The sequence below is a fragment of the Cupressus sempervirens genome, chromosome 10, assembly GCF_028749045.1.
Source record: "Cupressus sempervirens isolate cs-2001-9-10 chromosome 10, ASM2874904v1, whole genome shotgun sequence".
Lineage (NCBI taxonomy): Eukaryota > Viridiplantae > Streptophyta > Pinopsida > Cupressales > Cupressaceae > Cupressus > Cupressus sempervirens.
The window spans coordinates 565,475,004-565,489,618 of NC_143127.1; the positions used below are offsets into that span (position 1 = coordinate 565,475,004).

At 34.6% G+C, this 14,615-nt stretch overlaps 1 protein-coding gene across 2 annotated transcripts in view; it reads left to right on the forward strand.

Moving 5' to 3' along the window:
- LOC149535139 (lipid transporter) overlaps positions 1-14,615 on the forward strand; it is a 116,059-nt gene that overhangs the window by 40,230 nt on the left and 61,214 nt on the right. For both annotated transcript variants that reach the window (XM_089804352.1, XM_089804351.1), the window contains exon 3: positions 12,986-13,077. In XM_089804352.1, coding sequence (XP_089660478.1) covers positions 12,986-13,077 — 92 coding nt within the window. The remainder of the gene's footprint in view (positions 1-12,985; positions 13,078-14,615) is intronic.

Here is a 14,615-nt window from a genome sequence, read left to right on the forward strand (position 1 = left end):
TGACCTCAATTTTGCAATGAGATACATTTCACGCTTCATGACAGCCCCTGAGGTTGATCATTGGGTAGCAGCAAAGTGTGTGCTGCATTATGTGAAGGGCACTTCTGATTTAGGACTCTTTTACACTCGGAGTTAAGATCCTAGACTTCTTGGTTACACAAATTCAGATTGGGCAGGTTCAATTGACGACATAAAATCAACATCTACGTATGTGTTCAGTTTGGGATTTCGTGCAGTCACATGGACTAGTAAGAAGCAATAGGTTGTGGCTCTCTCCTTGACAGAAGCAAAGTACCGTGGAGCTATTAAAGCAACTTGTGAGGTAGTTTGGCTTCGATGAATGCATACGGATATGCATTTATCTCAAGCAGGTTCGATTCCTTTGTTTGACATAATTAGGGAGTTCTCAAACTTGCCAAGAATCTAGTCTTCCATGAAAGAACCAAGCATGTGGAAACTCATTGTACTTCATTCGACAACTTGGTGAAGACAGATCCATTCAGTTGTTGTATGTTCTAACAATAGATTAGACAACAAATATCCTCACCAAGTTACTTAGTCAAGTTTGTAAAATTAGGGACTCTATTGGTGTTGTTGATAGATTGAGCATTAAGGGAGGGTATTAAAATAATGTTATATTTTTATTTAATGCTCAATAAATTATAATGTACTTTATTGTAAATTTAGGTGATAAGATTGACTTTGATCTTATTTGCAATTTCTTTTTAGAAACTTGCTTATTTTGTAAATATTGTAAATTTATTTATTGAGTGTCTTTGCTCATTGTTAATACATCAAATAATTTACCAATTACTCGTGTAATAGAATTCAAATGTGCAATTCGCCATAGACATATTAGAAGCTGAATACATAGCAAATAAACAAAATTGAAAACCCAAATGCAACCCAAAAATGAAAACTTTCTTGCTGCTATTCTTTCTTTTTCTTGTTGCCAAGAATGGTTGAAATGAAGAAATGAAAATTTACCTTTTTAGCCTCCAAGTAGGGTTCCATAGTTTCTAATTACTTATCCACCCATGTGGGGCCCATCTAACAATTAAATTTTTAAAAAAAATTTACTTTGCAAAATGATGGATGTTTTTTTTGGCTGGAAAAAAGGGGACGTCGTTAGATACCAGAGATAGTCAAAGGACAACTAGGCCATCCTCAATACCTAATCACGTCCTTGAGTTTCCTATTTCGCGCAGCGCACCTTTTCTAGGATGTTTCCTTGTTTTGCATTTTTGGAACGACATTGGAGACAGGAAATTCTTGTCCCCGTGTCCCCATACCGTTCACTGGACGAGAGCGGGGAAAATTGGGCAGGGGACATGTCTATGTGGAGCACTGTCACAAACACTTAAAATGTATACACATAAGGTAAACAATAATTTTTCTCAATTGAAACTTCTTTTTCAAATTTATAGAGATATTAAACTGAGTTCACACCTGTTAATCAATTATTGCTGACAATACTATTACTTCATGGACCTAAACAAAGATAAACCAACAATCTGACCTTCGAGAGCAGCAAAAGCTCAATTTGAATCTTTGATGAAGACATCAACTTATTCATTGAAGAACCCCTGATCTTAAACATTCAGAAAACAACAGATATGTTCCAAATACAAAAAAGAGAATAGGAGTGACCCAAGAGATACCCGTAGTATGCACAAATTCTTTCTTTGTTTAGAGTACCTTAAAATGAGTACCTTACTGCTGTCTAAAGTGGGCATGACCCATAGACCACAAAACATACATAAATACTTAGCAGCAGCTTCAAAGAATGAAATAAGCAGATTATTTCCAAATCAGATACAAAAAACGAGTCATGATTCGATGAGTATTTTCATTTTGGGGCTACGGAGCTCCACATTTTGTTCCTTCCACCGATAATGATGGATAGAGAAGCACCAAACAAGGTTGCCTTCATGCCACAAATAAGGACTCATATGCTGTCAAGACTAGAAGTTACGAGAATATGTAAGAACTAACTTCATGCCCAAATATGAAATTCAGGTAGTAGCCCACAGTATTAATGACTAGCAAAACTTCTTTTTGATCTCCCATTTGGCACAATTGTTAAGCACGATAATTCTTGAACACAAACAACTTTATTTACTTTATATGCCCGATAGGAAGAATACACGCTAGAACATGAAGTTCAAATGCCCAAGCTTGAACCTGATAGAACTGTTACTTTTCCAACTCCAAAGAATAAAATATCGGTTGTACCATTCACAACCAGACTCATATCAGGGAACTCTCTCAACAAATGCTATTCCTAGTGGTTAGCATAGCAATGCAACCTCCTTCTCAATGAATTGGCATAGTACTGATGAAACCTGGGTGAGAAAACGCTAAAGGTGCATCTTGTGCCTATTCCTGTTGTTGTGCTTAGTAACTAACCCACTGTGATTTTCTCGATTGATTGTGTTTCCTTGTTAATGACACTTCCTTCAGTTGCTAACATTTGAAACTTCAATATAATCACCATTGAAAATGAAAAATTCAAACACCTTTCCCATGACACATATTGATAACCCCAAAATATAGCCCCATTATATAATATATTGCTCCAACTATATTATAAGCCCGAGTTATGGATTATTTCTTTTCCATTTTAAATGTAAACCCCAACGATCAACTTTCGCCTCTTATTTTCGTTCCTCTTACTGTAAATCTTCTATTAAATACTTCCCTTAAATATTTGTTATTCCAAAGTCCTATGGCTTCTCCAGGCTATATTGGCTGCTTAGATCCATAGCTTTAGGAAAGTATAAAACGCACACCCATCTATGCACCTCAAGTATTTAATTAGTTCCTTTTGTCCTTGACCTCATGCCAACAAGTTTCACTAGCTCCATGGAAAGTATCAAATTCCTAATTCAGGATTACTGATTTTAATATTCGCTTTCAATATATTTCAAACCGTAAGAGAATTGCCTTGCATAAGAAGTGGGTCCCATTGTTTTTTTGCAAAAATATAAAATATTCAGACCAAAAATCACTTTTTTCTCAGAATTGTGAATAAAATATTCCAGTGTAGCCATCTCCAAAATCCCACTAGGCAAGCAAGCTGCACTTCTCTATTGCTCATCAAAACAGCATAGGTTGGCAGGAGATTGATACCACTAACATATTCCCTAAGGATATTAGCTTCAGATTTTACCGAATGTTCTACAAGATTTGAACAAACAATTTGCAAGAAAACTGATTTCTATTCATCCAATGGATTATATTGAAAATCATATTGTATCATACTGAAATAAATATCTGAAATTGAATATGAACATTGCCATCAAAATAGATAAGATAAATTTATTAATGTCCAACAAGAGACCACCAAAGGATCTATGGGACTGAGAGCATACAACCAAAGAAACATCATGCTACAAGAACACCAAACGGTGTCTGAGAAAGAGCAAGCAAGAAACAAAAAAATAAAAAGGAGCCAACAACGAGGTAGGGACTAAGGGTCCTTCCTCGGCTGAAAGAAATTCCGCACCGAAGGGTATGGTCTAGCATGAGTAAGGGCCCTAAATTGCCATTGAGAGCTACTGAAGGGGTGATGTTGACGAGTATATCTACTGCATGGCTTTACAGATCTAGAGTGACTGGTGGTGGAGGTACAATGCGGTCGCTTCACCCCTTGAAATATTCCAGTAGGATATTTTCCCAATACTTTCCTCAGAATAGATTATTAGAAAACCATAAACATATTTTGCAAATAAAATCAGCAGATTAAACTAGCAATGAACCAGAATACTCATTAAAATACTTAGTTTTGATACAACTTCAGAATTGTCATTGTATTATAAATCAACAATACAACAACCAAAAGCATAAATCCAATCTTAAAAACAATGTTTTGCAGTCAGATTGGAGAGAAAATACAAGAAGCACCTGTAAACCCAAATGTGAATCCACCTAAGATGATGAATTAGGGCTATGTCCAATCCACCCAAAAAATTCTGAAGGTTTCTGTCCTTAGGCTTCAACAAGAGAAAGCTAGCAACTTCCCAAAGTTCTCCAAAAAGAAACCAGAAATTCAATATCAAATCTAAGCATACCCAAAATGAGTCTCCCTTCTTTTAATGAATCACATTGTGACTCTTCAGTTTCCATTTCTCTATCTTTTGTCATCTTCTACTTTGTCATCGTATAGCCCCCTTTATAATATTAAATTGACATTTTATAAACTTGCTTTAAACTCTCATAAGTCAAATTTAATATTTTATGACTTTAATTTGAGGGAGAAAAGAAAGCGATGATGAGCTGAACCAAGGCCTCTTCTTGGGGGAATAAGAGCTGTAGAGTGTGGCTGAGTAAATGCATAGTCTCTCGGAGATAAAGCGCAAGGTACCTTTGATTCGTGTAATTGAAGGAAGCCATGAGAGATTTGCACTCTTTGAATAAGAAGTAAAATCTCCCTCTCATCTCGTAGTAGGCGGGGCAGTGGAAAATGAAATGGGTCTCAGTCTTAGTCACAACCAGGGTACATAGACAATAGACCCGGTCTTCTCTATCTATGTGGTGATCAGTTTAGATCTAAAGCCGGTGGGAGCCAACTCTGAAGGACCCAAGAGAAATGCGTAAGGCATGACACCAACGCTGAGAGAAGTAGCTAGGGCGTACAATAATATTTTCTTGAATATTTAAAGAGTGCTCAGCATAAAAGGCCATCTTCCGACATAACCCCCAAGCTAGGTTACTCCAAGTTGTGGTGATGTATTGTCTGTAAATGTCAAGTTTGACATGCCCGTTCAATTCCTGCCGTGAAGGGAGGAGGTGAGTGGGAGTACCAAGTGAGACATGAAAGGGAGGGAGGCGCTAAATATTGATACTGATTGAGCTCAACAAGGAAGTAGCCTGCGCATACCAACAACGGGCTCTAGAGGTGGGGTTAGAGTCTACAACTGTGACAGAGGAGTAGTAAGCCAAGTAAGAGTATCTGTGCCAGTCATCGTGGAATCCATAAAGCCACGAAGATGGTGAAAAAACTAAACCAGGTAAAAAATGGCCTTTAGATAAATAATTACAATCTTTAACATGATAGCAACAAAATCACCTTCTAATCATAGCCACACAATTTATAGTAGGATTCGATGCAAAGGAAACTTCCCAGACACAAATACAAAATGTATAGAAGAATTGGTTATCCACACATCATCAACAGATCTATTTGTTATCTTTATCAAACACCAACCAAAGCATGTCTTTTTGTGATATCCCCATCAAAATAAGATCTATATAATAAAAATAAAAATGAATAACTAAATAATAAATAAATAAAATAATAATAAAAATATAATATTAATAATGGTATAGTTATAATTTATTACAATCATTTTATAATATTGCATAATATATTAATATTAAAGTATGAGAATAAAACATTATTATATAAAACAATAAAATATAATATTTAGATATATAAAGTGAAGTATATATATTATGCATTATATATATAGTAATATTAATATTAAAAATAAAACTAATAATAAATGATAACAACAATATTAATGTTAAAACCAGCTTTTGAATTCTACTTTGATATTCTGGGTTGCTGGTCCCTGTAAAACCAACTCCTGACTTTGGTTCTTTTTTGTTTGGGGTTTCGGGTCCCCTTCAAACCTGCTTTTACCTAACTGTTCAAATAAATATTAAAGTTAATAAATAAAACAATTAATTAAATGAAAAGACAACTTTTCTTATATTAAGGTATATAAAGAAATATGAAATCAACCAAAAAGACATACAAGAGAAAATGAGATATATGGAATTAGTCTGCAAAAGTTCAACCGAGAATTTTTTAAGTTAAACTATGTAAGTTTCTGATAGGGGACACAACATTTCCACTATTGTAGCTAGTCTTCTTTAAGAGGGATTTCAACCTTAGAAAGACTACAGTGGACCAAGTCCAAGTATCTAGAACCCACAGGGTTATAATCAATGAAATGAATAAACTCAACATGCCCTCCAACAATCCTCTAAATCCATTTTTTAAAACTTTTGAATATCCCTTGGCCTTCAATTTCTTCTTTCCTTTTCATTTCCTTTTCTTGGTCTTTTTATCATATCCCCCTTTCAATTGAAATTAGGAAAATAATAATAAAATGACTATTACTTTTTCACTAAATTTCACCATTAAAGTCATTTTAATACTTTATTAAATAATTAAGTTAAATTGTCATTAGAATTTGATATAATTTGATAACTTACGAATTAATTATTTAATTGATTTCTAATGTCCCTAAAATGAGACATTACAAAGCCTAACTCCATTGCGATCTAAAATGATTAAGTCTTAGATATACAATGACATGGGCTGCTCGAGTGTACAAAGAATCTCATTTAAGAAAATCTTGTAAGCCCCTTAGATTTTCCTCCAAAGATTGAACTTACTCAAAGGGGACCCTAAAAGCATCCTCATGCTCTATATGAGGAGGACTAGGGAGAGTGTTTGGTTGAGAATTTGAAGTGTTAGTATTAAAGTTCTGAGAGTTAAGGTTAGTTGGAAACTCTGGTCTTGTTTAAGGAGGATTATGACTACATTAGTTTTAGAGATGTTTAGATTTCACAAACTTCTTTTGACTATGTTCCCAAAAGTTGTAGACTAGGTTGTGATGCTCATAGAAAGCTATCGTAATGCATGATGCAACAAATCTCAAGAAACAAGAGAAGTAAGTTTGTGAAAATGTTTTATGTAAAAAGATTGATCAATTGTAAACAAATTTACCAAAAGATGTGTTCACCAAAATGTAGAGGACAAAAAAGTGAACTATTATGAAGGATAACCAATTCTTCAAGAGCTAAGGTTCCAACCCCACACTTAATAAATCTAGAGGTTACCACTACCTTTTGGTCTATCTAATTAGTTGTTTCAATGTAGGTCTTAGTGAGCACAAGTCCTAACTAAATTTTTGGACATGAGGAATAAAAAATATAGACTATAGTGGCCGTTCAAACAAGTTGATTAACTCTTTGTCTAGGACACGTTTGCGATGTGCTAGTGTCTTGCACAAATAGAAAATAAATATTGTCTACAAAAAGATAAAAAAAAATTCCACACTAACCCTAGAGTCCAGGAAGCTTGGAATGTGATGAAATAATAGATTTAACAAATTATAGTAAATGAATGTGATGTATTAAATGAAGCAAAGTTATGAAATGAAAAAGTAAAGGAAATAAATAACTATAAAATGCCCGATAGTCTCAATGGCCTATATTTGATAGCCTCTCTCCCAAAACCTACATACATAAGACCAAAGAAATTTGTTGGGGGTGGCTATATAAGGGTTTGCTGTAGATAAGCCCTTGTTTTGATGTTTCCACCTTCATAGATGCCCAAGATAGAGAAATGGATAACAATATAAAAATAAGGCAATATATATGAAGAAAGGAGAATACAAGCCACCTGTGAAATAGAGTTGCTTTTTTGTAAATACTATAGGGAAGCAGTAACGATCCTCAAAGCTCCTATTAATGATCTCCAGTATGATAATAGTTAAAGGGATTGCATAGTAATCGTAAGTTCAAGTGAGATTGTGAGAAAAATTCCATTGAGAATGAATGATAGAAGTTAAATGCAAGAATTGGAGGCAAAAGGAAGGTTTGAAAGCCAAAATATCAAGTTTTGAAGGATTCCCGATGGTTACGCAGGCTGAATAAAGCATTACATTGCCAAAATGCGGTGAATGTAACATCTGAACAATAAATATAGTCACAAGTTTTGAGGATACTAGCATATCTCAGACATTTGTGCATGGTGCATTTGTGTGGGTGAAAATTGGGCCAACGGTTAGGGCAATACTTGACAGATTAGGAATGTTTCCAATTAGAATAAAAGTGATGCACATAATTGTCTTAAATTCAACTAAACAAAGGGCATATCTGATGTCAAATTGCACAGGATGCAATTTTTACCATTACACCAACAAAAATTGCATATTTGAACATTTATTCAATATAAGGAGATTATGTCACATAAAATGGGAGGACTTGGGCATAGAAAAATTTGGCAATGGAAGGCTTTGCTAGATTCCATGCTTGCATATTGAACATATCTACAATCACCTTTGCCCTCTAACTACCACCAATATTTGACATCTTTCTTGTAGAAATGTCACCACTAGCATTGGCAACCATTGATGGAATAGTTGATTGTGTAGATTGTATTGGTGTAGTCACACCCTTAGACCTTGCTTTCGCTACCTTAGGTATTATTAGCCTTTTCCTTTTCATTCTCCTTTATATTTAGGCAAATTTTCACTGCCTTATTGTTAATGCTCAAGAGGTGATTATATACCCCAGTGTAGTGTTGGACTAGTTGCCAACGTTCCCCTTCGGGATTCGTGACATGGCTTAACTGCCTCCCATGTTCTATCAGTCTAGTGGTTGTATCAGGCATTGACAAGTCAATCTTTTGGTGCAATGACAACCATGGCTTGTAACAAGTGGTATAAAGAGCTTGGTCACATTTTTGAATCTCCTCTGGTAACGCTAAGGGGGGAATTGTTGGACTAATTGCCAACGTTCCCCCATGGGATTTGTGGCATTGCTTAATCATTTCTTGTGTTCTATAAGTCTAGTGGTTGTATCAAGCATTGATAGGTCAATCTTTGGTGCAACGACAACCCTAGCTTGTAACATGGAGTGCCTTATAAAATCTATGTTACAAGTATGACACAATTGCAACCACATTTACTCTCCCTCAAATTTTTCTTTTAGTCTTTGTCTAGACTTGTCAAAATTTTGAGAGAGGCTTGGAGGGTTTGAAAGAGCCTTCACATAAGGTTTCAACTTCAAGGTGGTGGAAGGGCACTCAAATGGGGTACATGGCTGTTCTACTTCACCTGTAACACTCCCATATCTTGATAAATCCTTAGTTGAGCCTAACATTCTTATATTTCTTTCTTCTGTTTCATCTTCAAGTTCAACCTGGAAATTTAGCCCCAAAAGTATTTTTTTCCTTCCTCAAACATTGATATACAAATAAATAAAAGTAAAGACACATTCTTTTCTACTGCTAGCTTTGTAATTTCATCACTTACTGCTAACTAACACTGCCTTATTCCTATTATTTCAAGCCAAACCTTAAAATTTTGCTCATAATGCTTTTAGTTTATTTTCCTTCAACTTTGTTGCAATTTTGTTGTGGCATGTAAAAATGGTTCTGAATGGAAGAGGGGGCTACTTTTAGTATGTAGAGTTGAGTGTGGTGTGGCAGCCCACAATAGAAGAGAATTAAACAATTTTATTTCTGATTTGGGCTTTTAAAAAAACTGTCTTTGATAGATGGGGACAACTAGCCATCCTTGGGATAATTGGAGGATGTGCTTGTCATCCTTCGCTGTCTTCATGTAGGGGTGCTGCTACTAGGTCCTAGAAAAATTAGTGATAGGAGGTGGTGTGGGGGAGTTTCCAAGGCATCCCCATGTCCCTAGTATTCAAAATGTGTGTAACAATGTAAAATTCAAAGGACTGGTAACCTTAAGGCTTTTTTACCAAATAGAAAGAAACAACCATCTGTCACATGAAAAGGAAATAACCAAAAATAACTGATTAACTGCTAAATTACAACTGCATTCTCATGAAAGGATGTAAACTACTAACTGAAAGATTTAAACTACCTTTTTGATGAGCTAGAAAGAACAATCAGAATGGATTAACTAATTATCTATACTGCAAATGAATTGTAAAATAATATCTAACTTCAAAATCTTAACTACCATTTCATATGAACAGGTAAGTAACTGCATAGAATATAAAGCTGAAATAAAGATGCAACTTAAAGAAAATAATAATATCTAACAAGGTTTAGATTGCACCACATCAAGAGAAGTAGGAACTGGTCTATTCTGTGCAAGTCTAGGCATTTTGGAGGAGGGAGAAACATTGACCAAGGCTTAGCCTCCAAACCAAAAACCTAGGCCCTACCTTGTATGGGATAAGGCATGTATACACCATCTCGTCTTACCACATGAGCACCCTAGTGTTAGAGTTGTCAACTACATAGCCGGCTAGACTATGGGTACCTCCCAACAGACCATCCATTTGACTATGAGTTATCCTGACCTCTGGTGATCATAGCAACATTACTCACCACTAAACATACCATGTCTAGGGATTTCCAAAGGACACTAGGTGCCCAATCACCCACCGCTCAACTTTACAGACTAAACTAATATCCAGTTCCCACTATGAGCTGACCAGATTTACTAATTCCAATTATTCGTAGATTTTTCTTAGTTCTGATACATCTTTTTGATTTTGGAGGTTTATCGATGTGTCCAATTTATATGGACTACACCACTCATCTTAGCCATTCTTGGTTATCCTTGATCTTTGGTGTGATTTTCCAGCTTGCATTATATAATAATCAGTTATGTAAATTAATATCTTTCTGCCTCCATAATTCAGAAAAGAAAGAAAGATTATGATTTCCATGTGATCAGATTTATTTTCAGCCATGGATAATCCTCCATAAATCTCAGGGACATATACTTTTAATGTCACTGTATTATGGAAGTATATATGACATGCTCAACTGATTCTTCTTGACACATATAAATAAACTTCAGAAAACATGATGTAGCAGAGGCAATAAACAGCCTATGAGTGCTCTTGGCGCGACTGGTAAAATAGTTCAAATGCGCTCAAACGGTCTTTTCATTCCGCAAGTAATGATCCAACTGAACCTTCTTTGTGCATGCTATGAATGATAATCTATTGACTGTTATTGTGACAAGAAAATAAGCAAAAAGGAATTATGACTTGAATAAGGAGCTTCTGATTTGTAGTTCACTTGCTCTTGACTTGGTGGATGATTAATGAACTTCAATGGATTTTCTGAACTAGATTCACAGTTTTTTGTGACACTAATTGAGTGTAAATGAGATAAGATGATTCACAATTGCAGATACGACTGATAAATGAGTTAGCCGCATAACCAAAGATCGGTTGCAATTGATAATTATAAAGAAGAGTCATCCCCCCTAAAATGGAGTTACGATTTGCATGAAAGAACAAGGTGGCGGAGACATGTATCTGTATGTTACAATCTTGGCCGATGGAACATGCCATATTAGAAGAAAAATGAAAGGCCTTAATAATTAAAGATTTATAGGAGTCTGATGGACTTTTCTTGAGTTAGAATTAAATTAGATATGGGAATTAAATTTTTACCCATACTATTATATTTAAAAAAAAAAAAAAAAAATCTAATACGTACAAATATACATTAATACTGTGGGTATTACTTATATAACATAACATATCCGACAACAGATAATTTAGAACATCCAAATTCCAATTTAAAGGTAATAATTTTATTTTATTTATTATTTATAAAAATATATTTACATTTTTAAATTTGATAACCTAGTTAGCTCAGAGTGGAAACTTGGTATTATTTAGTTTGCCCTAGTTTTCTTTTCCCTGGCCAAAGTGGTTTGGACGAATACCTGACAAACTCGATTGCAGGTTGGTGTTCGTGCCCTAATCCCTCTTTGCCAATGCTTTCCCCCTTCGTGGCTTACTTGCATAGGAAAATAACGTAGCGAAAGTATATTTCCAATAAATTCCAATGCAAATAATTTAATCATAACAAATAACCAACTTAACCAACGATTCCCAATTCACATGAAATCTCAACAGCTATAAGTTATATTCCGAATGTTTTAAATTAAAATAAAAAATGGGATGTAAAAATGTGTCCTAAAGAAAGTGGAAAGGTCTCCGGGGAACATAAGTGTTTGTCGATGTAATTTAGTCCCAACTGCATTGACTAGAACTCACTAGTTGTTAGACAAGATTGGTTAATCAAACTAGTTTAATTGACTAGTCAATGTGAGTGTCACTCAGATAAATTGTAAGCTCAACTTGAAGCAGTACCACTCAGATAAATTGTAAGATAAAATTTAAGCTATACTTAACACTTCTTTTAGTTTCTCTTAGCTAGATTCTTGGTGTACTTGTCTATTTAGAAGGGCACAGTCTAATTTTCATTAAAATGGATATAGTCTCTTTTATAAAAATTCATTTCAGTGCTAATTAGAGTATAGTTGCAGGTCTAAGAGTTCCATATTGGTATTTTCTGTTCACATTTTCGGCGGTAGGTATTTGTAGATCAATAGAGTCAGATTATTGTTTAGAACTTTAGATTGAATTTTCTGTGTTTTAAGCTGTCTAGTTTTAAGACAATTTTCTGATTGCAGAATCTGCTTACCATGGTCTAAAATTTAACAATAGGTAGTAGTTTGTGCTTCAGTGTTATTTTTCTGATTAGTAGAAAGTTATTTAAAAATGTTCTATTGGTAGTTTGGCCTGTATGCTTGTCTCGGACAAATAGAGTACACACATTTGTTAGTTAACTGCTTTCGGATAATTCTGCCTATTCTTTAGATTTTATGTAGTTTCATCTTTCATGATACTCTAGAGAAGTACCAGATGCATTTTATAGCAATTTCTAATGCTCAAACAATTGCCATTGAGGACATCCGTTGTTCTCCTTAATTTCCTTGCTTCTACTAGATTGTTTATTTTCGTGTAATTTTACACAAAGTACAGCATATTGCATTGTGAGATACATCAAGATCAAATATTTGTTTAGTAGAAACATTACTGGCGCACTTGAAGGGGACTATCCAATAGAATGTCAGTGAAATGATGAATGTGTGAATTTTTGCTTTCTAGCAAACTCCAAGCCACTTGACTAAATTTGAGGTGTAATGAATGACGTCTTCATGGCATCATGATTAAAGCCTAAAGGTGTCCAAGTCACTAACATTTCTCTTTTTCTCTGAAGATATCGTGAGGTGGTTTGGCTTCTTTTCTGACTTTGCAGTTGCAAGACACATTTAAAAAAATAGTTTCCCTTTTGTTTCACAATATTTTGTGTTCTTTATTTCACATATGCTATTAGTTTTGTACTGTGGAAAGGAAATCATAATGAACTTATGTACTGTTGTATGTCATGCAGCTTTATGCAGTCCAATTTCACCTATTAATCACAACTATTTTATTTATCAGCCGAGAAGGCTTTCGTCGGGGTTGCCTTCGCATTGACGTGAGGTACATGTCTGCCATTTTGACATAAAAGAACTGAAGTTGTTAAATATGAAACTCAAAGGTCTTGAATGATTATTCTTTATTCATTCTTCTAGTAGACAATTTTCTTTCAAACAACATTTTGTGAACTTATTTCATCCGTCATTCCTCATAAATGTGAACAAGACCTAATGTTGATTCTTCAACAAATAATTTTTGAGTTGCTTTTTAGAGACATCTGTAATGTCCCCTTTTTGGGACATTAGGAATTCTGAAATGAATTCATATAATATTAAATTTGGCTTTTGAGAGCTTAAAATAAGTTTATAAAATGGCTCAATTTAATATTATAAAAGGGGTTATAAGGTGACAAAAGAAGAAGATGACAAAAGACAGAGAAGTGGACACTGAAGAGTCACAACTTGGTGCATTAAAAGAAGGAAGGGAGATTCATTTTGGGGCATGCTTGGATTTGAGACTTATTTTCTAGTTTCTCTTTGGAGAACTTTTAGAAGTTGCTAGCTTTCTCTTGCTGAGGATCTTGAGGATGGAAATCTTCAGGCTCTTCTTGGGTGATTTGACATAGCCCCGATTCATCTTTGTGGTGGATTCATATCAGAATTTTACACTTGGGATTACAGGTGCATTTTATTGTTATTTCCAATCTAACTATATTTTCTGTATTTAAGATTGGACTTGATTTTTGGTGTTATTGTATTGCTGATGTATAATGCAATAACATATTTTGAGGCATTTTATTGAGAATTTACTGGTTTACATTGCATCATTTATTTGTTTATGTTTTGAAGATTATTTTGAGAAAGTTTGGAGATAATATCCTGTTGGGATATTATGGTGATATTAGAGCAGTTCATCCTGCCAGCCTATGTGGGTAATGAAAATTGTCCATCAATTTTTTTTATCGGAGTTTATCGGAGACAAACTTTTCAGAAATAAAAGTGTGATTGATAAGGAGTTCTTTCATATTTTCATAAGATTTTCTAAGTTCTGGGTAATACTTTTGGGGAAGAGGATTACTTGTTGCACTCATTATCGTGATTTTTTTTTCATGTGGACGATTAGACATAGTTTAAGAGAACAAAAATATGTTGGTGCGATTACTGTCTTGGGACAACACCCGTGGACTTGAGCTATTTAAAAAAAAATACAAGACTGATGGATATTAATCTTTCTGCTTGATGTTTGCGGCAGTTTTAATATTGAGGGAATTATTTGGAGAGTTTTGCCGAACTTCATTCTGTAATGGGATGATGAAAGAAACCTTGATAGTAAACTTGGGCTATTTGTTATTGCCGAAAAATGTCAAATAGATTTGTAGTGAATATTTTTCTCTAGTCACTGGTTGGTGGTTTAATTTTTTTGAGCCGAAAATTATATTAAAGTCGCGTGTCGGACAATGTCGTGAAATGCAAAATACGAAATATATGTTAAAGATTCATGCACAAGTTTAGTCATTATTGTAACAGAGTTTTGGCAATTACCTTCTTTATGCTGGAGCCATTTGTATTACTAGGTGCTAGTAGGTGAACGGGCTTGGTTTC